General features: G+C 39.5%; 1 protein-coding gene and 1 long non-coding RNA gene across 12 annotated transcripts in view; one reads left to right on the forward strand and one right to left on the reverse strand.

Moving 5' to 3' along the window:
• Positions 1-25799, forward strand: part of TMCC1 (transmembrane and coiled-coil domain family 1) — a 159034-nt gene that overhangs the window by 101080 nt on the left and 32155 nt on the right. Inside the window, exon 1 of one of the 11 annotated variants that reach the window (XM_025272383.3) lies at positions 22621-22753. The exons of the other annotated variants lie outside the window; for them this stretch is intronic. Coding sequence (XP_025128168.1) covers positions 22691-22753 — 63 coding nt within the window. The 5' untranslated portion in view covers positions 22621-22690. Of the gene's footprint in view, positions 1-22620; positions 22754-25799 lie in introns of those variants that run through there. 11 annotated transcript variants of the gene reach the window in all.
• LOC123331023 lies at positions 10420-22428 on the reverse strand. Its single transcript, XR_006547448.2, has 4 exons — positions 22293-22428; positions 22002-22135; positions 15990-16121; positions 10420-10593 (listed from the first exon to the last, which is right to left on the reverse strand). It is a non-coding gene; the product is annotated as an uncharacterized LOC123331023 (long non-coding RNA).

A 25799-nucleotide genomic window follows, 5' to 3' on the forward strand; every position in this document is an offset into this window, starting at 1 on the left:
TCAGCGTTACTGGTTGGGGCATAGACTTGGATTACTGTGATACTGAATGGTTTGCCTTGGAAATGAACAGAGATCATTCTGTCATTTTTGAGATTGCATCCAAGTACTGCATTTCAGACTCTCTTGTTGACCATGATGGCTACTGCATTTCTTCTAAGGGAGTCCTGCCCACAGTAGTAGATATAATGGTCATCTGAGTTAAATTCACCCATTCCAGTCCATTTTAGTTTGCTGATTCCTAGAATGTCAACATTCACTCTTGCCATCTCCTGTTTGACCACTTCCAATTTGCCTTGATTCATGGACCTGACATTCCAGGTTCCTATGCAATATTGCTCTTTACAGCATCGGACCTTGCTTCTATCACCAGTCACATCCACAGCTGGGTATTCTTTTTGCTTTGGCTCCATTCCTTCATTCTTTCTGGAGTTATTTCTCCACTGATCTCCAGTAGCATATTGGGCACCTACTTACCTGGGGAGTTCCTCTTTCAGTGTCCTATCATTTTGCCTTTTCATACTGTTCATGGGGTTCTCAAGGCAAGAATACTGAAGTGGTTTGCCGTTCCCTTCTCCAGTGGACCACATTCTCTCAGACCTCTCCACCATGACCCGCCCGTCTTGGGTGGCCCCACAGGGCATGGCTTAGTTTCATTGAGTTAGACAAGGCTCTGGTCCGTGTGATCAGATTGGCTAGTTTTCTGTGATTATGGTTTGTGTGTCTGCTCTCTGATGCCTCTCACAGCATTGGGTTTCTCTTACCTTGGACGTGGGGTATCTCTTCAGAGCTGCTCTAGCAAAGCGCAGCCGCTGCTCCTTACCTTGGATCAGAGGTATCTCCTCACAGCCACCCCTCGTGACCTTGAACGTGAAGTAGCTCCTCTCGGCCTTCCTCCTAATTCTTCAGATTAGGGAGTGATTATTTGCTTTTCAAAAGAAGGCTTCACTTTAAGAAAACATCCTAAAGAAGTGCTGATATGTGCTATGACAAGAATGAACCTTAGAAATGTTTTAAGTTAAAAAAGCCAATTACAAAAGACCACATATTGTGTGATTCCATGTATATGAAATACCTAGACTAGGCAAGGCTGTAAAGACAGAAAATAGATCGGTGGTTACATAGGGTCAGGAGGGATGGGGTAATAGGAGGGAGATGGTTAAGGGGTAGGAAGCTCCTTTTTGAGGTGAGGAAGATGTTCTAAGATTGATCATGGTGATGGGTGTGCATTTCTGTGAATATACAAATAATCATTGAATTGTATACTTTAAATGGGTGACCTATAATGGTGTGTGAATTATATCTCTAAAGTGATTTTTAAAAAGCATTTATCATAAGGATTGTTTAGTGAGCATTGTTGTATCATCTGAAGAACCATTTGATTTTTGAGAATGGCTAGCATTTGTGACTGCTTATTATGTGCCAGGCATTGCGCTAAATATTTGAAAATCTACATCTTAGGCGTTAGTTTCCATCCAGCTTTTCAGCAGCACAGTCTTCTCTGTATTCTCCATGCATACTAGCATAAAGCCTTACAGATGCCATAAACTCCAACTATTTGGATGAATGACAATGTATATGAACTGATGAATGAATGAATTTAGCACTCCAGCTTGGCCTCCCAGGACATCAGGGCACTGATCACTCCTCTTCTTTTTATAAGTCTAGTCTCAGACCTAGCAAGCAGTTCTAGCTCACATAGCAGTTAATAGTTGTATCAAGTGGAAGATAATTCTGACTGGGTTTTGCCATTTCCACAGAAGTAAGAAAAGAGGAGGCAGAGGGGGGTTTTTATTGCATTGCCCTCCTTCCTTTTGGTCCTTATTTTGAGTGGCCAGCAACCCATCTCTAGCTTTCAGTCTCTGCATTTACTCCTGGTGGGAGTGGTTGATCTCCCTGCAGGTCTTTTAAGGAGAGAACACTAGCCCAAACAAATTTGACTTCAGGTATGCCTGAATCAGAGTCCAAGAAAATGCCTTTCAGAATCTTCTACACAGGTGATATTTCTTTGCTTTTCACTTTCTGACTAGAAATGAGACCCCTAAACTCTTACAGTGAGGGTCACAATTTCTTCATACTATTTGACAATCAGGACAGTTAGTTGGATGCTGACTTAAAACACAAATAATATAGTTCAGCTCTGCCCCCCAGAACCCTCTGGAATCCTGATGACCTCGTATCTGGACCAAGAGCGCTCTAACACTGTAACATCTATATTCCTTTGAATTCTGGGTCAACTAGAAGATGCCTTGCTGTACAGCCTGTGCTGATAATTATTGAATTATGAGATATCACAGTCTTGTTTTGTGTGTGTGTGTGTGTGTGCCCAGTCCATGTCCAACTCTCTGCTACCCCATGGACTGTAGCCCTCCAGGCTCCTCTGTCCGTGGAGTTTCCCAGGCAAGAATACTGGAGTGGGTTGCCATTTCCTACTTCAGGGGATCTTCCCGACCCAGGGATCGAACCCACATCTCTTGCATTTCCTGCATTGACAGGCAGATTCTTTACCACTAGCGCCACCTTGGAAGCCAAAATAAAACTTTTATAATGTTACATAAAACTTAGCCTTTCAAATTCAGGATTAATCTTAATTCCCTATGAGCTGAGATCACGAATAACAGATTAGTTTACTTGTCATATTAAAACATTTTTATGTTTTTTTCTGAAACAATGAGGATATCCTGGATTTTTTTGTTCTTTAAAGAGATCAAAACAAGACTAAATACCTTGCACCTATCTTAAGCTGCCTGGAACCCTCAATCTCTTTTCCATTCTACTTTCTCTAGTCATTGTTGGCTAGAAGGATTTTATATTTAATACTTATACTATGACCATATTTGCATTTCTATAACAACCCAATGAGCTCCTTGCCAACAAGGAAACTAAGGTTTAGAGACATACATACTACATTTACCTTAAAAAAATTAATTACCCTACTTGTTCAAAATACCCTACTTGTTCCTCTTTGTTCCACAGAGGAATCTGGATAAAAAATGAAGCAAATCTCCCAACTCTGGCAAAATTGTTCAAGAATAAAACAGTTGGGAGTAGGTTCCCAAATACCAAATATGAATAATTTAAGCTCTGATGCTATATTAAAAACTCCCAAAGAAAAGACAGTTTATACTTCTAGTTAATGGTATTAATAAGATGGAAATAAGTGACTTATAGCCATATATTAAAATGTTAGTTGCTCAATTGTGTCCAGTTCTTTGAGCTACCAGGCTCCTCTGTCCATGGGATTTTTAGGCAAGAATACTGGAGTAGGTTACCATTTCCTGCTCCAGGGGATCTTCCTGACCCAGGAATTGAACCCACATCTCCTGCATTGGCAGGTGGATTCTATACAACTGAGACAGATTGCTAAGATTGCTAAATTTTACTAGCCTTTGGAAAGAATCATGAAATTTAGGCCAATCCTAAAAGCTTAAGGAAAAAACTTTGATTTTGAATTTGCAATTTAATGTGAATTGATTGTTATATAGAGTCTAAAATTTTCTAAATAGAAGTATTATACACAAAAACTTCTTAGGCATATAATACAAGTTTTCAAAGAAAGGACAAGGAGAACGTCAAAACATCAATGGTTTACCTGACAACACTGAGTTATAGTTTGGACTGCACTCCCTGGTATCCAAGGCAAAATATTACATATGGGAATTTTAATCTTGGGTCCCTGAATTTCTTAGGATTACATGTAAATGTGTATGTGTCCACGAGTTTTTCTGGAGGAAGAATTTTCATCAAATTCTCAGAAGGGAGGGTATGTGATCCAAACAAGACTGAACCATTGTATTACATTTTTAAAAACAGGGTGGGTAACTGAGGAGCCTCTATAAATTCATTTTTAAGAATCCTTTTGCAACCTGCATTAATGGAGCTTGTGTTTAGGGTTAAATTTATGTTTTAGATTAGTCTGCAAGTATATGGGGATTACCTTTTTACTGAATGCCTTTTTGTGCCTAGGAGGAAAAAAAAACTCAATACATTAATTCATTTCATTCTCACAGCATTTATACAAAGTGAATAATCCTGTTTTACTGATGAGGACACTGAGACTCAGATTCAGAAAGCTTGCCCAAGGTTCCGGAGCCAACTGAGAGAGGAAGGAGGTGCTCTGCCTGCTCCTCACTCCACTGTCTCCAGTGAGCACCCTTGGGGCCCTGGGTGCTGCACACACCCTTGCCCCGTGCCCTGCTCTCTCAAAGAGAAGACGAGGGGAGTGAGCATATACCGACTAATACAACTCGTGAGGGTGTAAGTGCTTCAGATGTTCCCTATATTAGCCCATTTTCTCTTGTGAGAATGCTAGGAATGCTTTATTGAATTTCCTTAGCCTTCCTGTATCCTCATGGAAAAAACATCTATTCTACACATGCACAGGTAGCGGTGAGTGTAATCATAACTGTCTCCTTATCATCCAGTTTATTCGTGGAATCGCTTTAGGACCAGGTTTTCTAACAGTTGAGATTATACAGTAATCAACAGTCTAAAATATTATAAAAAATTAAAACAGTTTTTAAAGCCACAGGTATAGTCATGAAATCTTCTCTAAGAAGACTTCATTTCTTTCCCTCCCTTTCAGGGATTTAGAAACTAGATAGAAGGAAAAGAGGTTCAGCCGTGTCTTTCTGTTCGGGTAGCAAGGACATGCTTTGTGCTGCTGAAAAGGAGGGAGAGAGGCCAATACCCTTAGGATCCAGAATGTCTAGCAACGCTGCCCTAGAGGCTGCACAGCACAAGTGTAGGCAAGGTCTACACGGTCTCCCTTCAGGGCACTTGCTCTGGACGGGGAGGATTCTGGTGGCAACAGCTACACTTAGAGAAATGTGAAGCCGCTCTTGGAAGCATCTTTTGTGCTGTGGCTGAGAAGCTGTTGGTGTTAACTCTGATTATGAGCCCCCAAGAGAAGGTGTGGAGTTGGTGCAGGACATGACAACAAAATGTTTTACAATCGCATCATACAAGCCAAAGAGAAGAGTGAGTTTCGAGAAATGTGAATGCATGTTTGAAACTGTGGGACATGTTTTTTCTCTCTTTTTTTTTTAATGTACTCTTGAAGAATTTCCCTATCAGATCGGTGTCTCTAGCACTCATAGCTGGTACTTGGAAATCTAGTTTAATTCGATTCAGCACATGACAATGACATGTTTGTTTTCTAAGCGATTTTATTCTCTTCATATTGTGGGAAGCCTCGAAGGCGGTTGTTGTGCTCTTTAATGGTTACCCAGAATTACCATATATATATATTGGCTGGAAACACCTAGGTTCAAATCTCTTCTCCTTTACCGGTCAGTGCTCTTAACCTTGAGCAAGTTTCTCATCCTCTCAGCTTCATCTTGGAGTTGAAGATGGTGGTTGTAACAGCTTCCTACCAGGGCTGTTATGAGAGTATATTGAATATGTGTGAAACTCTCAAGTTATATACTGAGGTTGCATACTGCGTGCTGTTTTAAATGTTTTTAAGAAAAGAGTGAAGAGAAATGGGTTGTTTCAACTTAAAAATACTTGATTTTCTAAAATCTTCTACAGCAAACCAGCCTCACTGCCCCCTTACCCTTCTTCCCCTGAAGTTGCTGGAAGTGCTCTCTCTACTTGGTACAAGTGGAAGTACACTTGTAACTACAAGGTGAAATTAAGATTTTAAACGTCTTAGCAGCAGTGTAAGCATCCATTTTGCATTGAATTTGGTACATGGAACACAAGATTAATCAGATTTACTCTAGAGATTTGGATAATTTCAAAGGAACTCTTAAAATCATACTCTGGTGTCACTAGAATGTTTCATTAGATGCTGTTATGACTGTAATTGTTTTCCTTTAAAACAAATGGAAATTGGCAGTTGAAACCTACCAGAAAAGCTCTTGATTTGGGTTTTATAAAATGGTGAAAGTATTTTTTAAAGCCTGAATTTTAAATAAATTAATCAATAGCAACGAGGTTGTGAGTTTTAAGTTTTTCTTTGAGTTTAGAAACTGAACTCAGAAATGCCTTTTACCTTCCACTGTCTTTGTTTCTGAAGCTATGATCAAGATAATTTTTCTCTATCAGGGCATTTTGCAGACCATGTAGCCTGTTTGCCGGTTTTTATACACTGAGTGAAACATAAATACAATTGATTTTTTTGGTCTGCACCATATGGTAAAAAAGTAAATAACTCAGTGCCTATCACAACATCTGGCTCAGAGTAGGTGTTTTATAATTATATTCGTGAAATGCTATGATTGGGAGAAAGATTTCCACAGAAGGAACTCAGAGAAAACTTCATGAGAGCATTGGCTTTGAGCCTTTAAAGGCTCTTGGGTGTAGAAGGGCATTCCAGGGTGAGAGAGTTTCAGCAGGCAAGGCCAGTAGTGATGGATACTGTACGAATGTTACACGTGTTTACAAACCATCCCATTTCTTGTGAACTGCCGTCACAGTGTGAACCTAAAGCTAGCAAGGTAGCTACCTTCCTTTAGGATGGGTAGCGTAAAGGAAGCATCTCCCTTGGGATTTGGTTTGTCATTTGATGTAGGCCAGCCTACGAGAGCATCAGAGATAGGCTGAATAGCACAGGTAAGCAAGTGGCTTACCCTCGCTGAGCCTTAATTTCCTCTTCATTAGAAATGAAGCCAGTGAATAAGTAGAGGGCCAGGTGTTTTGTGGATTAAATGAAGTAATGTATATGAAGAGCCTAGTACTTGAAAGGTCACTGTTCTGGTGGTTATCGATAGTAGTAGTTGTGATTAAAAATAGTACTACGTTGTTTGGGGTGTAAAGACATTTCATCATCCAAAAAAAATTGATGGTGCATTACAACATAACAGCTTTGTGAGTGTTTCTAATTCACATGTCAATTGCATATACTTCACAGTGCCATTTGTGTAATGTAAACACAACTTTGTTTCTCTTATTTCGTGATAAAATATTTTACTCTGAATACTTTATATAACATGTAGAGGAATAGCTGCATATTCCAAAGATTCACCATAATAAACAGCATGAAGTACAGATGACACTTTTCTACAGAAGTCTTTTATTGAATGTTTAATTCTTTTTTTAATCCCTTATTGCAGTCTTCATAGAATTCTCAACTGCTCATGAAGTTCAGGTTTGTGCAAACTAAGAGAAAGTCTTTCTAAGAGAGTTGATTCAGCCGACAATTTTATCATAAGAGGCTTCAGAGATGAAGAAACGGGCTTAGTAAGACTTGTCTACACAGGTTATTGGTGCCAAAGTGGGTATTCCGTCTACATTTTCTTCTCTCCTTGACTCTGAATGCTTTCTTTGGTATATACCATTCTGTCTGTAACCAAGTACATCTGTGCAATAAATCTGTATAGATCTTAAGAGTCAGGGTAGCTGAGAACACAAGTCCTGTTAGAAATGTTTAATCAAGAAGTGACTTTTTCAAGTTTTAATGGCTTTTCAACAAACTTTAACAGTTTTTTTTAATACAATCCACATGTAATACCCTTCACCCATGGGAGTTTATAATTGCACGACTTTTACTTTATTCGGTTTCCCAACTGGCACTGTAATTAAGGTTAGAACATTTTCATTACCCCAGAAAGAAATCCACACATCTGCCAATCTTATCATTCCCCTCAGCCCTAGGCAAGCACTAATCTAGTTTCTGTCTCTGTAAATTTGAATGTTCTGGACATTTTATGTAAATCAAATCATAAAATATATGATCCTTTGTGACTGGCTTCTTTAATTTAGCATTCTGTTTTCAAGATTATACTTTGTTATTTAGCAGTATTTATTAGTGCCAGGTAATATTCAGTTATATGAATATCACATTTTATATATCATTCATCAGTTGATAGACATTTGAGTTGCTTCTCCTTTTTTCATGAATAATACTCTTGTGAATGTCTGGGTACAAGTTTTTCTGTGGACATTTGTCTTGGGCATGTACCTCTAAGTGGTGTGTTGAATCATATGGTAACGGTCTGTTTAATCGTTTGAGGAACTGCCAGACTGTTTGCCGAAGGGACTGTAGCATGTTGCATCCCCGCCGGCAGCCTACGAGGGTTCCTCTTTCTCTGCATTCTCACCAATTCTAGTTACTATCGTCATCCTAGCTAGGTGTGAACTGGTATTTCATTGTGGTTTTGATTTGTATTCCCTTGAAGGCTAATGATGTCGAGCATGTTTTTAATGTACATTTTGGCCATTTGTCAGTCTTCTATTGAGAAGTGTCTATTCAGGGCCTTTGCCCATTTGGGTTTTCTCGCTAACATTTAGTTGTAATAGTTCTTTATATATTCTATGTACAGTTCCTTTAAAAAGCTTATGATTTGCCAAAAGTTTTTCCCCTTTCTATGGGTTGTCTTTTCATGTTCTTAGTGGTGCACTTTGAAGTTTGTTGTGGCTGTTTTATCTGTTTTTTCCTTTATGGCTTATGGTTTTGCTGTTACATCTAAGAAACCATTGACTAAATCCAAGGTCGTGAAGATTTACACCCATAGTTTTAGGTCTTACATTTCGATTCTTGATTCATTTTGAGTTAATCTTTTATATTTTGTGAGGAAGAGTCCAACTTCATTCTTTTGCATGTTGATAGCTGCTTGTGTTAGTATCATTTGTGGAAAAGACCATGAGTCTTCTTGGCAAAGGAAATTATTCTTAAGCATTGCTTTACGAAGAGAGATGTAAATGACAGAAATGAAAAAATTCTGATCTGGCTTCTAGGTAAATTATGTGAAGAGTGTGAGGTCAAACTCTTTAGATCAGAGAGTCCTTTCCCCGTGGTAGACAGTTGGAAACCAAAAGATGAGACATTTGCTCAGATGAAATTACAATACTGGAAATAGAGAGTGAAGTTGTAGTGTAAGAAGTCTATCAAGAAATAACTAAATGATCTCAATTTATTTTGCTGAAATAAGTCATGGAATCTTCAGTTTATTAGGATGAATGTATAGAGAAGCTTTGAAAGTTTGAGTATGCAAAAAATATATATATAACCTAAAGAAAGCCAATATAGAAATAATAAATGACAAAGATAGAGCATGAGAAATATAATTTATAATTTTATTTCCTCCAAATAAACACAGAAGCACAGAAATAGAGGCAAATAACTGAATGGCAAAATAGTGGAAAGAATGTTAGGGAAGAGTCAGAATTCCTTGGTTCTAATCCTAACCCACCCCAGTTATGTAATCCTGAATAAGTCAACCTTCAGAGTAGTCACTAATATTTACTGAGGCCCTGCCATATTCAGGAATTGTGCAAATCTCAAGTTCCTTTTTTGTAAAATGGAGATTATGTCACATCAATTGCTTTGAAAACTTCTGTAAAGAGCCATGTACATAGAAGAGATTATTCTTGAAATTTGGGTTTATTCACTGTAGCAGCAGTATCTGATAATCTGTATGTCAGTGCTCGGAAATGGGGGCTGAAAGGTGTGCTATATCCTTATTTTGATGAAGAAACTGACGTTCAGTGGTTATGAAAGTTGGACAGTCAGTAATCAGTAGAGTCAATTCTAATGTAGTTTTGCTTGATTTCTTTATACCACCTTGACTTTGGCTTGAAAGATGGTATAATAGATCCTGATGGGAGGGGGAGAGGGAGGGAATAGGGTAGCACCAATGAGATTTAATTTCTTAGACATGAAAGCTTAAGATGTAATTACACAGGGGTGATTAGTCCTGAGATTAGTGATCTCAGTGGTGAGGTGGAACAGAACCTTGTGTTAATAAGGTCAAAGGTAAATGCCGTTTGACTAACTTGACTAACTGGCAAGTCCCGGAAGAGCTGAATGTTCTGAAGCACAGTCATGTAAGAGCTCATCCATGTGTCTGCTGGGGTCCTGGACAGTTTTCTTCAGGAGGCAGAGCGGGGACAGAGCAGCAGTGAGATGTCTGAGTGGGGAGCAGAGGTAAGTGCCAGAGGGCACAGTGCCACAGCTTGTGGAGATGGGCAGACTTTGCTTCGGACCATGAGGATGTCACTTCTTAGAATTTTTTATTTTTTTACTTGAATTGATTTTCTCATATTCATACCCTTTGAAGACCCTTCTCACCCCACCTGTAAAGTGCCTGTGATTCATTTTTGAATGTGAAACTAAGCAGATCCTGAGTACTTCATAGCTCTGATTGTTCTGCTCTTTCCACACTTCTTGTCCTTTCCCTGGTGGAGTTGAGAAATATTATTTGGACATATAAGACCAATGAGGAGGGCACAGCATCCCACTCAAGTATTCTTGCCTGGAGAATCCCATGGACAGAGGAACTTGGCAGGGTGCAGTCCATGGGGTCGCAAAGAGTCATACTACGGAAGCGACTTCGCACTATTACAGATAAGACTAAAAAGAGTACAAGACCAGAAAAGAGCCCAAAAAGAGAACAGAACAGCTTTTATTCATTGATTTGTCCTGTGCCGTTATCTTCTTGATAACAAGCACAGAGTTCAGGCTTGAGTTGTTAGCCTCTGCCGCTGCTGAATGAATAAGCAGCAGACATGCTTATCCCCGATGCAGTGTGGCTGTTGGAGATGTCGTCAGCTGGCACGGGGGAAGCACAGAACTTTGAACTCACACTCTGATTTGCAGACTTTCAGTTTCTGCGTAGAAATCCATGGCGGTTGGTGTCTGTGAGAACAGATCTGTGATGGAAATAAAAGTAGGAAAGGGAACTAACGTGCATGGGGCCCATGCTTTAGGTGAGGCGGCCTGAAGCGCTTGAAGGTGAAATGAGGTGAAGGTGAAGTCGCAGAGGCCTGAGGTGTTCTCATTTATATTGCCGTGCATCCCAGAAATGGCAGAACTGGGATTCAGAGGACTTGGGAGACGTTTGAGGGAAAGCTGATGCTGTGTGATGATTGGGGGTGTGCGTGTGCGTGTTCATGTGTCCATCACTCCGGGAGACCCCCCTGATAGTCACACCTAACCCCACCCCTAATCCGGAATCCATTCTTTTCATCAGAGTTTTGTCTTTCTGAGAATGATGAAAGGATTGGGTCACTTCTGGTCTAGAGTAAAACTTCCGTAATATAAGGGGGACCACAGAATGCGGAGGATTGTCTGCACTGTGTGTCCTGTGTTTTTGTCTTGACGGAAATTCCATCTCCTGGTTCCTTTTTCTCTTCATGATTTGTGTGTGTGTGTGTGTGTGTGTGTGTGTGTGTGTGTGTTCCCCTTATTTCAGGGAAAAATTTCTAACAGTACAGTTATATACATTCTTGGTGACCTAAAAAGAAATGGTAATGTGCAGCAACCTCTGCCTTTTGGGTATTTGGGAGAAATGAGGTTTTTAAACCATCTCTTCAGTTTCAGCGTATCTCTGACACCAAAAATATTTTTTTTAGAACATTCTCCCTTCTTCCTTGTAAAGTAATAGAAAAGTTTTGGGGCTCCTTGGCTAGGTCACAGTGTCCAAACGACTGTGCCTCATTTAGAATAGAATCTGGACATTATTTGTGATACAAAACAAAATAACCAATAGTTCTTAGAATTTTCCACTTCCTGTTCATTTCCTCCAGACACAAAATAGGTTTGAGGAACAAAGTTTTCTCCTAATATTTTGAGCTGCCTGTGTTTGGGATTCAGAGTATTTTGGGTGCTTATTGCTTAACTGGACTGAAGATCACCTCATGTGACAGCATAGATCCCTTGTTTTGGAATTGCCATTACTTTCTAGAACAGCCACTCTGTACAGCAGCCAACATGCCCTGGGTCCTCTTGCTTCATATTACAGTGATCCTGCTTTGTCAGGGTAGAATTCAGCCTCACAGGGCTGGAGTCAGTCTCTGCTGACCTCATGCCACAGTACAGCATGTTCAAATCTGGGAGAAACCCAAGGGTTCTTCGGCATATTCCTCCTCCTTCTCCCTCACAAGCATGGAACCCTCACTCTCCTCGGAAACCGTATGTTGTATATGTGTGTGTATCTGTCTTTTTTTTCCTCAAATCTCTTCCTTAATCTTATAATTCTACAGCTTTAAGTGGGGGCTGGTGGCTGAGACAGACACAGGAAATGCTTTGAGCTGCTGAAACTTAGCATTTTTCAGCAGTAGATCTCAGCCCCAAGCATTTGCTATTTTGGGACTGACTTGTGTGAGGTGGCAGTAATGGAGAGGCGTATTATGTGTTTCCTAGTTGTTTATTTTACCCCTAGGTATTTAGGTAGAACGCACAGAGTGTTCTTTGGCTGTGTGGGCATGCTCAGATGATACCAGAGTGTCCCGTGCTGCCGTATGACAGGGCTGCTTCAGTGCAGAGTAAATGTCATCCTCACTCTCTCAGGCTGAGTAGTTCTCCACAATTAAGTATTTTCTTCAGAGAACCAGAGTTTCCTTTGCCTTTGGCAGCTTGGGGAAAGCTTGGGTTAAATTTGAAGATACCAGGCATGCATAACCAATAAGAATTTGGATTAAAGCCATTTGAAATATTTCTCACATTAAAAAAACAAAAACAAAACGGTTCTTATTACTCAGCTACTTGTTTTTCGTGTATTTTTCCCAAAGACTTGGCAATTTTCTGAATGGTAAAGCGGTATGCACATATTTGGTACTATGCCTCGGGATCAGTGGAGCAAGTCCCTGAGATTCCACTGGATGGGAGGGTGATCCAGCCTCACAGCGAATCCACCATTTTCACATCTCATCCACAGTCAGGAGTACAAAGTGTGGCTAACAGCTGAGTTTACCATGATTTTTTGGTGTGTTGTGGGTTTATAAATAATACATAGGTCTTTTCTAAGACATACATGCTGAAGCACACAGATTCTGTACAGTTTTACCTGATCCTAAAGCTGATGTGTATTATTATTTGTTGTGAGCCACTTATTTAAGATCCAAATAGATTTTTCACTCTGAAGTTTGGTGTTAAGTCACTCTCCTATTCCTTATGGTTGATCACTTTAAATGCCAGCTTTATTAACAGATTTGTACCTCTGCTCTGTGCACCCCCCCCTTTTTTTTTTACCTGTTGTGTGTTCTGTATCTTGGATTTTAAAACCCTGACAACATCTCTGTTTGTTCTGAGGTTATAAAAGGTCAGTTTCCTTATCTATGTTTTACTAAGAGTGCAATCCCAGGTTGAATGGGGTGTTCAGAAGAAAAGAATTCATAGGCCTGCCCTGAAAGGATAGGCGGTGGAGACTGATAGTAAAACAGAAGTTAACTCCTTTTTCTTCATTATTGACAGTCCCAAAAGAGGAGGAAAACATAAAACGTAATCTGAATATTTTTAATTGACGTTGTTTTGTCTGTGTATTGCCTTAATCCATGAGTAGAGAAAAGCTTGCCAAAATCACTTAGTACCTGAGTGAATAATTTTAGATTAAACTTACTTCTCTATCCATGTCTCTCACTGACCCAAAGTATTCATCAAATCTGCGAAAGTGAAAGTCACTCAATTGCGTCCGACTCTTTGCAACCCCATGGACTATACAGTCCATGGAATTCTCCAGGCCAGAATACTGGAGTGGGTAGCCTTTCCCTTCTCCAGGGGATCTTCTCAACCCAGGGATCGAACCCAAGTCTCCCGCATTGCAGGGGGATTCTTTACCAGCTGCGCCACAAGGATCCTCTCATTGAAACAATGATTAAAATGTTCAGAAAAGAGGTACTTGCTCTAGTTTCTGGATACATCAAACTGCTGTAGATAGGGGTTTATGTATAACCTCTTTGCATGAGGTTGCAACATACTTTATGAAAACTGCAGGATAAACATTTTAAAGGCACAAAACTCTAGAGGGGAAAACATATCTGATTCTAGGAAAGAAATGGAGAGTCTTAGGACGTGGGATATTACAGAACGCATTGCTTATATATTAAAGTTATATTTGTGTTTTAAATATTACACAAGATAATATTCCCAGATGTTGACTTAAAGATGAATAATTTGCTTTTTCCTTCTTTAATAACCCTGCAATAACATACATCTATATAAATTGCCTTGATTTTCTGTACAAATGCCCAGAATTTATGGTGATAATTATTTGGTTCTGTACAGATGCTATCTGTTATTTAAACAGTTATTTACATTGGACTGTCACTTTATTAAATGGTGAACTTTCAAATGATAAAACTCCCCTCCCATCTCAACTGCTGCTTGACCAACTCGCATCGTTTCATGGGGCTCAGAGTGCTACATAAAGGTCAGATTCCCTAGGAACAATGCCTATGAAACAGTGCAAAGATCTGCCCACAGTATTTTGTAATTGTGGGATTTCTTTGTAATTGACTTTCATTCGAAAGGAATAGCTAGAACAGTGATTTCAGTGGTGGATGAGAAGTGTACAGCACGGCAGCAGAAGACTGTTTCGCAGGGCAGCGTCTCCCTACTCCCAGTGCTCAAAATGCTTTCCTTCTCCTCCGGAGAATGTTTTACATCCCTTAAGACTGTGAGAAGAAAAATAGGTTGAGAGCTCTGACTTAATGCTTAAGAACATTCGTCATTGATTATTTTAATTCATGCCAGAAATTACTGTATGCCAGAGTTCCAGTATATCATATCTGAAACAGGGTGGTGTAGACTGATCATTTGTTCACTGAACAAACAGTTGTTGGAGAATCTGTTTTCTATCAGAGATTGGGAGTTGAGATGGCTCTCTGACCTCATGCAGCTTCCATTCTAGTTGGGGAAGATGACAACAAGTAATAAGCCTAATATGTAAACAAGGAGTACATTGGAGAGGTATGGGCTGTAGTCCCAGTCCTGCCAGAACCAGATGGGAACTTGGGGATTTAGTTAACATGCCAGAGCTTTTATTCCTCACTTGTAAAATAAGGCTATTTCACAAGACAGCTTCTCAAGATGGTTAGATTTTAGGGTGTTTCAGAATGTATGTGTATAGACGCGTATAGGTTGGTTTAGAAATACAGTGACACACCTTCCTGGGACTCTCAGAAGTAGACACACCGGCCTCAAGCTTATGTTTCTGTTTCTAGGCAGTTAATAGAGTTAAAAAGCAATTGCTTAACTGATTATTATTCAGTTACAAACTACTCATAGAAGATAAATGAAGGAGTTTACTGGACTTAAACTAGTACTACTAGTACAGAGGAAAATCTGGATTTAGACAAAGTTTTCTAACTCTGGATAGGGTAATTATTTACTTTCAAAAGCATTCATTCTAAATTCCTTTATATAGTCACTTTTAAGTGTAACACATTTTCAAATGTAATAAATATTATTCCATATTAAATCCTTGATTTGCACATTATTTTGCTGGAACAAAATATTCCTTAAGTGAAGAGTTGCATATCTTAATTTACATGAGGTTGATCTCTGTGGCCTGGGCTTCCCAAGGGGCTCAGTGGTAAAGAATCCTCCTGCCAATGCAAGAGACGCAGGTTCGATCCCTGGGTCAGGAAGATCCCCTGGAAGAGGGAATGGCAACCCACTCCAGTATTCTTGCCTGGAAAATTACATGGAAAAGGATCATGGCTGTGTCTAGTCCATGGGGTTGCAAAGAGTTGGACATGACTCGATAACTGAGCGCGAGCACAAATCTCTGTGGCCTACAAATTAATAGGAATTTGAAATAAAAAAAATACAGTGAAATGAGTGTAACCATATGGTGTATATATGTATTCTAAACATTTTACTTGATCTAAAGTTGCTAAAACACTAACAGTCTTAAGATTAAAACTTAAAACAGTTCATGCTTCCGTTTTTTATTAATGTTAAAATTAAGGGTACAGAAATATTTTCTGGCTGCTATTAATTCTTTGAAAAATAGGCAAATTTTCAGTCTCCTTAGCATTAAATTGTTACTATTCCATACCAGTGGTTAGGCATACATAAATAAGTACTTTGTAAAAGAAGCCCATAGGGAAGGCACTAAACAGATTTTCTAAGTTTGATTATCCTTAGACTAAGCTCATTCCCTTTTTTAATAGGCTTACTATAGTAGTAGAGATGTTCTGAAGACAGGACATCTAGATTTCAGCAGTACATTTAACAGAGTTTTTCATGGTATCTTTTGAGGGGAGGAAATTATAATTGATTATTCATAACTGAGTCAATGAATGAAAGAGTGAAGATTACTAACTTGGATAAACACCATCCCGGAACACGGTCTCTGATGGATTGCTGCAAAGTGCTTCCGGTCCTCTTCAACCTCTTCATTAATCCGTCACTAATGACATTGCTATGCTTAGTCAGGGTTGAAGATGTCAAGCAGCTGAAAAGAGTAATTAAAATTTTGAGCTGTAAAGTTGGAATTCAGTGGTATTCTCAGATGTAAAGCAGAAGTCACCACATTATATGATTCAGCTGTATCATATTTATGTGATTTATGGAAAGGTCAGCTGTTCTTAACACCATTTTCAATTAAAAAGAAAACAAACCAAAGAAGTGAATTAGAAATGCTGTGAGTAGGTTCTCTGGCAATCTCTTAACTCAAAGTAATTTAGATCCTATAGCAAAAAAGGAAGTCTTTACCTAGTGGGATCTTAATTAACCTAAATCAGACGATTTAGAATCTTGTTCTATTACAGTACATTTTAAGAATTAGGTTGTCTTAGTCATTCTTTGAAATTAAAATTCTGGAAAAGTGGCATTATTAATATTACCCTAACATTAGGATGTTATAACAGAAACATTGTTGTTGATACAATTACAACATAAAACACCCTGAGAGAAAACAGAGTTCCTAGTAGTTGAAAAGAATACGAGAGATGACTAACAATATTCCCATCTCAATTTTGTTTACAAAAAGCCACCAAAAGAACATTTGTTATCAATTGGTCACGAGCAAATTTGTTTTATTAAAGTTCTCCCCTTAATGTGCAAGACAAAGCACTAAGTTATTAGGAATTTTAATTAGGACTTTTCCTTTCCTACTCCCTAGATTAAAGGGCTGCAAATTCTATAATACCATATAAAGCCTTCAGTTCAGTTCAGTCACTCAGTCGTGTCCGACTCTTTGTGACCCCATGGACTGCAGCTTGCCAAGCTTCCCTGTCCATCACCAGCTTCCGGAGCTTGCTCAAACTCATGTCCATTGAGTCGGTGATGCCATCCAACCATCTCATCCTCCGTCATCCCCTTCTCCTCCTGCCTTCAGTGTTTGCCAGCATCAGGGTCTTTTCCAGTGAATCAGTTCTTTCCATCAGTGGCCAGAGTATTGGAGTTTCAGCTTCAGCCTCAGTCCTTCCAATGAATATTCAGGACTGATTTCCTTTAAAATTGACTGGTTTAATCTCCTTGCAGTCCAGGGAACCCTCAAGAGTCTTCTTCAACACCACAGTTTAAAAGCATCAATTCTTCAGTGCTCAGCCCTCTTTATAAAGTCTTAACAGTCATCTAAACTGTAAAGTTAAAATTAACTTGACTGTAACATAGTTTTAAAAATTAATTTTTATGAAATCATTATAAGATAAAAAGTAATTTTGTCAGAAAATATTCTTGGGAAGATGGAATATGTTTTTTTCCCTGAGTGTGCCAAAGTCAAGAACAAACTAGAGATGGTTCCATATTGATTTTCTAAATAATGGTTTGAGAACAGAGGCCTTCTATAGTTATTGCTTCTTAGCCTTATATGAGAAATTTGTCTCCAGATTTTAATTGTGAATGATTTCACCCCCATTTCTAGTAAATTGCACTTAAATACTGGGTAGACTATCTTTTGGGGCTTCCAAAGTAGTACAGTGGTAAAGAATCCACCTGCTAACACAGGAGATGCAGGTTCAATTCCTGGGCTGGGAAGATTCCCTGGAGTAGGAAATGGCAACCCACTCCAGTATCCTTGCCTGGAAAATCACATGGACAGAGGAGCCTGATGGGCTGTAGTCCATGGGGTCACAAAGAGTCAGACATGACTGAGCATACACAGAGACTGTCTTCTAAGGTCTCTTACAACTCTGGCTTGGAATTCTGTGGAGAAAAAAAATTTTGTAACTCTGCTTTTTATGTGCTTGTGGGATATCAGAAACTAAGGGAATCCTTAAAGGACTAAAATTAATTCATAAGCAAACACTGTCCAGCAATCAGAGGTGGCTCTGTGAAACATTGAATACAAAAAAATGGAAGATTCCAATTCAGAAACTAGCCACAACTATCTGTAGATTTAAATATAACATAAGCATGTATTTGAGGTGATATGATGTTATATTCTTATTTCTTATGGATTAATTCACTGGACATTTATCGAGCCTACATTGTAAGCTGAAATAAACCATAATGGAAAAGAATATGAAAAAGAATATATATATATACATATATATATATACACACACAACTGAATCACTTTGCTGAACACTAGAAGCTGACACAACATTATAAATCAGCTGTGCTTCAATTAAACATTTTTAATAGAATAAAATAAATTAGTATCTGAAGGGACATTAATTCTCTATACTTTCTTTGTTAGAACATGTTTATTGACTTCGGTAGATGTCCTATTATCTTCCTTGTCTCCTTCCGTTTCCCCTCTGTGATTATAATGATAGGTACACTACTGCTGTGTGTACATCTACTGTATATACATTGATCCAGTTCACTGAGCCTCTAGGAGTGAGTTGTTTCTGAACTGTAACTTCGTGAACCTCTGCTTATTCTATTTTTCAAGATCAGTGCAGATTCTTAATCAGCCATTTTGACTACCATTATCCTGATGTGAGTCTTTGACCTCAGCAAGACTTGTTCTTCACTTACACACTGTTCCCATTTACTGTAAACACACTTGGGCCAAAGGATGTGAATATTTTGCTTCATATTTGTCATATATTAAATGTTGACACTAGTCATGGAAATGTCTCTAGGACATCCTTTTTGGATCAGAATTGCACGTCTTCAGTTAATTGTCTCGAATAACAAGGCAGGTAACCTGGTTAATTTCTGAAGAAGGCGGGTGCCTGTATTCTTTTCCTAAAGCTTCATATTCTGGTATTGGCTTTGGCACTAATTCTGTTGCTCTCCTTTCTGAACTAATTGGTTCTAAGCAGTAAAAGAAAGCACTTGCCTTATTTAGAGGTTCATATGACTATACTAATCTCAAAAGATTTTAAACTCCTTTACAGTTACTTTCTTTGTCACTTTTCTGCTCCCCCACCCACTGGCTGGTTATGAGGGGTTGCTTTTGCATACAGAAAGCTGCTGAAGTCAAATGAAACCTCCCTCTTACTGAGTCGCAGTGGGAGCTTGCTGGTTAAGGACTTTAGGTGAGCCTGTAACCTGCTGGAGGAGGGCAAGAAAAGAGACTCCTTGAGGAATGCACGGCCAGCTGTTGCCACAGGTCTTGACTTCAGTGCCTCCCTTGCAAATCTGTCCTCTGCTTTCTGCTATTACAGTAACTGATTTATGAGATTTATCATTTTTCTTCCTCGATTCAGCTTTCCTTTTCCCTATCTTTGGCCACTTTGGGAAAAGTTTATCCAGCCAGTCATCAGGCATCAGCATCCAGAAGGTCAGTCAAATTAGATGCTTTACAGAACAAAGTTCCTCAGTCTTTGGACATTTTTCCCCAGTGGATCCTTCATGAAGTATCGTGAAGGGTGAAAGAGAGGGAGAACTTTAGGCATTTTGTCCAAAAAATAAAGTAGTATCCATGAGATCTTACAGCTGAGATAGGTTTAATAGAGCAAAGCCTCTAGAATTAGTCTTGGTTTATGTTAAGGGTATCTTTTGTCTGGGATTTGCTTCCAAATCATTGCATGGGAGGGAGGAAAGACCAGCCATGAGTTAATAATTAATGCTGGAAACAGTGTATAGGATTCAGTATCCTCTCTACTTTTACACATATTTGAAATGTTGCATAACAAAGTTTTTAAAAGGCATTCTTTCCCCAAGAGTTTTTTAGAAGGATAAAATCTATTTCCTATAAAATTTCAGCATTCCCCCCAGTACTCAACAGTGTTGAACACAGTAAAAATACTGTTGTAGGTTTGTATTACTGAGGGAAAAAATATTTTCTTGTCAGATAAATTCTGAATTTAGTAGTTTTTTTGTTATTATTTTTATTTCCAGATTATTGTATTTATACTACAATGTTTAAAAGGATTTCATAAATTAGATTCTAGTAAAACTTGTGTTCACCTTTGTTTCTTTCTAAGGGCATATTCAGTAAACTTTAATCAGTGTTGAGAAGTCTGAAAACCAGTCAATGAAAAACAGTTTTAAACAGTTTCTTTGAGACTTCTCTGGTGGTCCGGTGGTTAAGAATCCGCCTGCCAATGCAGGGGACACAGGTTCAGTCGCTGGTTGGGGAAGATCCCACATGCCCTGGAGCAGCTGAGTTCGTGGGCCACAACCCCTGAGCCTACACTCTAGAGCTCGTGCCCTGCAATAGGAGAAGCCACTGCAATGAAAAGCCCACTCACAGCAATTAGAGAAAGCGCACCCACAGCAGTGAAGACTCAGCACAGCCAAAAATAATATATAAAGCTAAAAAAAAAAGTTTCTTTGTAAATTAACATTTGAACATTTTAAGACGTTTTTAAAGGAAACTTTTTGTGTTATCAATAAAATATCCCTGATATGTCTTTGGGTGGTATTTAGTAAAGGAGCCTGTTTTCTGTCTGGGTCCTAACTTGACTTTACTGCTAAATGCTAATTGAATCCTCAGTGTCTTCTATTTTGTCAAGTTGATCACGCTTATTCAAATATCTATGCCTGTTGAGATGCTGTAACTTTGATCTAAAGCAAGGATTGTTGTTGTTGTTCAGTTGCTAGGTTGTACCTGACTCTTTCCAACTCCGTGGACTGTAGCCCTTCAGGCTTCCCTGTCTTGCACCATCTCCCAGAGTTTGCTCAAACTCATGTTTGTTCATTCGATAATGCCATCTCAACCTCTTCTGCCCACTTCTCCTCCTGCCCTTAGTCTCCCAGCATCAGAATCTTTTGCAATGAGTTGGCTCTTCGCATCAGGTGGCCAAAGTATTGGAGTTTCAGCTTCAGCATCAGTCCTTCCAGTGAATATTCAGGACTGATTTCCTTTAGGTTTGACTGGTTTGATCTCCTTGCTGTCCAAGGGACTCTCAAGAGTCTTCTCCAGCACCACAACGTGAAAGCATCAGTTCTTCAGCGCTCAGCCTTCTTTATGGTCCAACTCTCACATGCGTACGTGACTACTGGAAAAATCATAGCTTTGACTATACAGACCTTTGCCCACAAAGTGATGTCTCTACTTTTAATCCGCTGTCTGGGTTTGTGAAGCAAGGATTAGCAAGCTTTCTTTTTTCTTTGTAAAGGAGCAGGAAATAAATATTTTAGGCTTTGAGAGCCACAAGAGTACTCTATTATGTGTTCTTTTTGTTTGTTTGTTTTTGTTCTTAAAACTCTTTAAAAATTTAAAAATAGTTCTTGGTTCTTAGGTCTTTTGTAAGAACCTTATTAAAACAGACAGAATTAGACAATTGATTTTTAATTAGATGTTTTACAAAATAAAAGCTACAGATTCAAATATTAAAGGTTTTATTCAAAGGAAAAATTGTGACTCATATAAAATGAACACACGTGTCAAAGATTTTGTCTCACTAATTCACCAATTATTAGGAAGCAGTAAGATATTAAAATGAGAATTGGACTTAAGGAAGTTTATATTCTCTACCAGACAGAATTGATCTGTATCTCATCATCAGCACTATCCACAAGGTAATTTCCATCTCTACAGTTTTAGAATAACCTAGCCAGAGATAAAGATGCAGAATTTATACTATCGGATAACTCCAAAATATCTGATAGACAACACTGGGTAGTCCCTTGAAAGGACACTTAAAATTTTTTTTTTTTTTTTTACCACTTTAGTGTTTCGCAATTTCTGCTGATAACCTCCCATCCCTCTTGTGATCATAAATAATTTACAAAGATTTTTCTTGATCACAAAATAGTTGGTCTCTTTAGATTTGACCTGATTATTGCAGTAAGAGTGCTAATTAATCACGCAGACATCCTTGATGGGTTGTTTAAGGGTAAATCCCAAAGTGACTTTTTCGGGGCAGGAACAGTCTCTTGAAGACATTTCGTTCTTTCATGCGGTATCGTGAGTATTCCATAAATAGTATGTGATGGTACAGGAGCTGAGCTCACGTTTACGATTGTGGTGTTTTAATCTGTTACTTACACTTCAGAGAGCTTATTGCTTTTCATTCAGACGCTTTTTTTTCCTGTTGTCCATAGTGAAAAAGACTTCAGGGTCTTGTGCTCTGCACAAGAAGTCTTTCTTTGCTCAGTTTTCATTTAAATGACTTCGTAAACCTAAAATGAAAAATAAGAGAAGAAACTTTAGAAAAGCATAGAAATTTGTCCTGGCAATCTTTTAGTCTTCTGTTGAAACATGGATAGATTGTTTTTTCTTTGTCTTTGTGGAACCAAGCTCCCTAAACAGTGTTACCCTATTTAGAATATTTTTCACCTCCTTGAACTGTTCTCTAGTTGTAAATGAGAGTACAAATGTGGATGGTGAATGAACGTCCTGTAGCTTTAAGCCCAGCCCGTTGGATGCTTTTGTCTTTTATAAAAGATGCTCACAGCTTGGAGAAGAGCGGCAGATACTGTCTGTGATCTCCGGTCTCAAACTGTGCATTTGCATTCAGCTCTAGCAAACTGTGCCCACACCCAGGCACGCGCGTGCGCGTACACACACACTCTCTCTCTCACACACACGGATGCTTGTTTGGCAGAAGCTTTCTGTTTGTTCAGCACAGAGTCCTTCCTCCCTGGCTCCCCAATGTAGAAAGCTCCAAGAGTTGACGTGGGAGACAGAAGCAGAACAGTACGCGGGCCGTACTGCAGGGTGTTGGCTATGCGGGGATGTTTATGTGGTGTGGCTGTACCTGCCTGTTCTGTGAAAGGCACTTCTCTGAGGCTGTGAAGGTGAGAAGCCCAGGGATCAACTAGAAGCCTCATTTCGGCTGGCTGTTGGTGGGGGAAGGCATTCCCAGTGGTAGCTGTCCTCATTTACCGCGTTATTCTTGGAAACCAAGTATGTGCAGCCGTGACAGACTCTGCCACAGCTCGTCTGCAGTTTGGAAGCTGGGACAAATGGAAAGAGCTTATAGCCAAAAGAGGTTGTGATTGTTTGCGCGATCCAAGCTTGCGCTGGCAGTGCACAAATGCAGGATGAGCTTTGTGGCAAGCAGGATCAGCAGACGGCCTGACAGGGGGCTTTGGTAAGATAAATGTGTCGCTTATGTTTTGGGTCTCCGCCCACCCCCCGCCCCGCCCCCTCCCCTTTTTTTGTTTTTGTTTTTTGTTGTTGTTGTCTCCTTTTCTGTATCTGCTACATAGAATTGCCTCTTAGCAATGACTAAAACATTTTGCAGATTCACATTTGATGGAAAGGGATACCCAAGGGAGCCAGAAAGGAAGCCATTATTTCTGGTCATTCAGTTCTGTGACCTTCAGAAATAGTCATCAGGTTTTCTCAGATATCCATGAGGTGGTAAGAAGCTAGGAATTTCCAGGGCAAAGAACACTAACAATTAGATAGCCTTTTTCTTCTTTGAACAGTCATAGTCAACCGCCCTCCCCCCATTTTTTTTACAGCTTTCCCTGTGGCCTGAAGTGGAGAAGAAAAAAGAAAGGCTCTGTGCTCTTATTTAATTGTTGCCACTGGAACAGTAATAGGCTGAGAATTATAAGTATGGAGGTGGAGGAAGGCAGGTTGAAGAGTCTGCAACTTTCATAGCTGTGCGTTGGTGGGTGTTTGTCTTCGATTCATTATCTTTGCTGTTTGGTATCAAGTGGTTGGTTAGTGCTTTATCTCTTTGCCTGTCCTGTGATTTAATCCCTTTTGTGTTCTAGTTTGTACAATTTTGCTTTGCCAGACCCAGTTCCATCATTATGAGCCCTTCTGTTACTGTTAATACATATTAGCCTTTTTTAGAGAAAAGATAGTTGTATAAAGAAGCCCTGAAATACTTATGGACCCCCAAGAAATATAAAGATATTTATCTCTTTAAAATCTAGAGTTTGCTTTCAGCAAATTTTGGAGTCTGGATTTGGGGCTCTTTAATAAGCATGAGTTTGAGCAACCTCCGGGAGTTGGTGATGGACAGGGAACCCCAGGGTGCTACAGTCCATGGGGTCACAAAGAGTCGGACATGACTGAGCAACTGAACTGGGCTGAATAAGCATTTTTATTGCGAGTTAAAGAAGTAGTTACATTAGGTCAGTGAAATCTTACCAGAATCACCTTGCCCTAATCTGCTTTAAGTTGGATCCTGTTTCTTGTGTTTTGCTGAGCACGAAGGTTGACTCTTCCCCAGCCTTTCTTGGGCAAGTACCACTGGATGGTGCGGTGGCTGTTTTATTAGCCTACCTCAGACCTTGTCCTTGAGCCCCTCTTCTACCCAGTAGAAGAGCCAAGTTTTCTAGCTGCTTAGAGTGGGCAAAGAAAAGATCCATTGACACCTGGCTTTTTGCTGACTCATTGCTTATATAAGCCTGGTAAATACAGCTATCCATACACTCTCTTTGGTTACTGGGCAGGTGGCCCCTTCTTCTTTTCTGGTCTTTTCCTCTCTCATCCCATCCCTGTGCTTCTTCCTTAAACGTTTTTGATAACACAGCCTCAGTCCTTCACCAAGTGAGTTGTGAGAAGCAATGAATAGACAAATCTTTTTTCTCTTTTTGAATTGCCAGCTTAACCGTGTAGTTTCATCTTGATTATGATCATTCAAATTGTATATTTTGTCGGCACATGAGACCTACAGTAATAAGACTTCTCTTCTTCCTTTGTGACCCAGTTAAGTAACAACGTCCTTTCTGTCTCTGAGAACTCAGTTTCAGTGCCCCTGTTCAAAGAATTACTCTGTGACCTTCCAGTCTAAAGTAGGTTTCTCTGTCTTACATTATTCCTTTTCTCGCAGCACTCTGTCCTTTTTCTTTGTAGCACTTTTCGCAATATATCTCATTTGATTGCTGGTTTTTTCTCTCTACCACTTTTCCCGTCTTAGCCCTAAGCTTCATGAAGGAATAGACTTTATTTTGTTTGTCAGTATATGCCCAGGCGCCTAGCAAAATGCCTGGCTGAGAGTTGAAGAAAGGACAGTAGGCAATACTGCATGAGCAAAGATCCCGTGGTGACGTTGACTGAAAAAATACACAACGTCAGAGTTGTGACTTGAGTTTTATTTGGGAACATAATGAGGACTATAGCATGGGAGACAGTCTCTCAGATAGCTGTGAGGAATTTCTGCAAAGGGAGGGGTGGCGTTAGTGTATGTGTGATTTTGTTAACGGGATTCACGCATACGTTTTTATAGACAGTGCTGCTAGTCTAGAGCAGGTTACTACTGGTCACGAGAAGCAAGTGTCTTCACTAATGATTTTAGTGCTTTTTGAGATCTGAAAAGATGCAGGAAATTGGGGTCATAAAATCTTTTCCTGAAAAGTATCTTTAACTATCTGAAGGCCAGTTCTGCCAGTTTTTCCCAGAGCACAGAGTCCCTCATTCTTGATCTCTGGTCTGAAACGCTTTCAGGATGTGTTGAAGATCAGCAATCACAGTGGCCAGTGACCTCATCTTTGTCGAGACAGACGGCGAGCAATAACTTTTTATCCACCGTGAGAGAAGAAAGGATGTGCAGCAGCGCCTGAAAAAGGCCAGAGTGTCTGGAGTGGGAGGAGCACGCTATGAGATGAAGCTAGAGAGAGATCCAGGGCCCAGTCACGTAGAATTTGTCGACCGAGTTCAGGTTCTTGTTCTTAATACTTCAAGAGTGTGGGAAGCTACTAAAATAATGTAAGGATTGGGTGGTTTAGGACTTCCTTTTTTAAATATTAAAATCTTCAGTTTAATTGAGGGCCTACATGAATACAGATAGATCAGTCAGTGTGAGTGATTCAGCAGAGAGAGGACGAGATTTCGTCCTAAGAGTTTGATGGTAGAAATAAGTAGAGATGGGTGGCGAGTATT

This window comes from Bubalus bubalis, chromosome 21 (genome assembly GCF_019923935.1).
Source record: "Bubalus bubalis isolate 160015118507 breed Murrah chromosome 21, NDDB_SH_1, whole genome shotgun sequence".
NCBI lineage: Eukaryota > Metazoa > Chordata > Mammalia > Artiodactyla > Bovidae > Bubalus > Bubalus bubalis.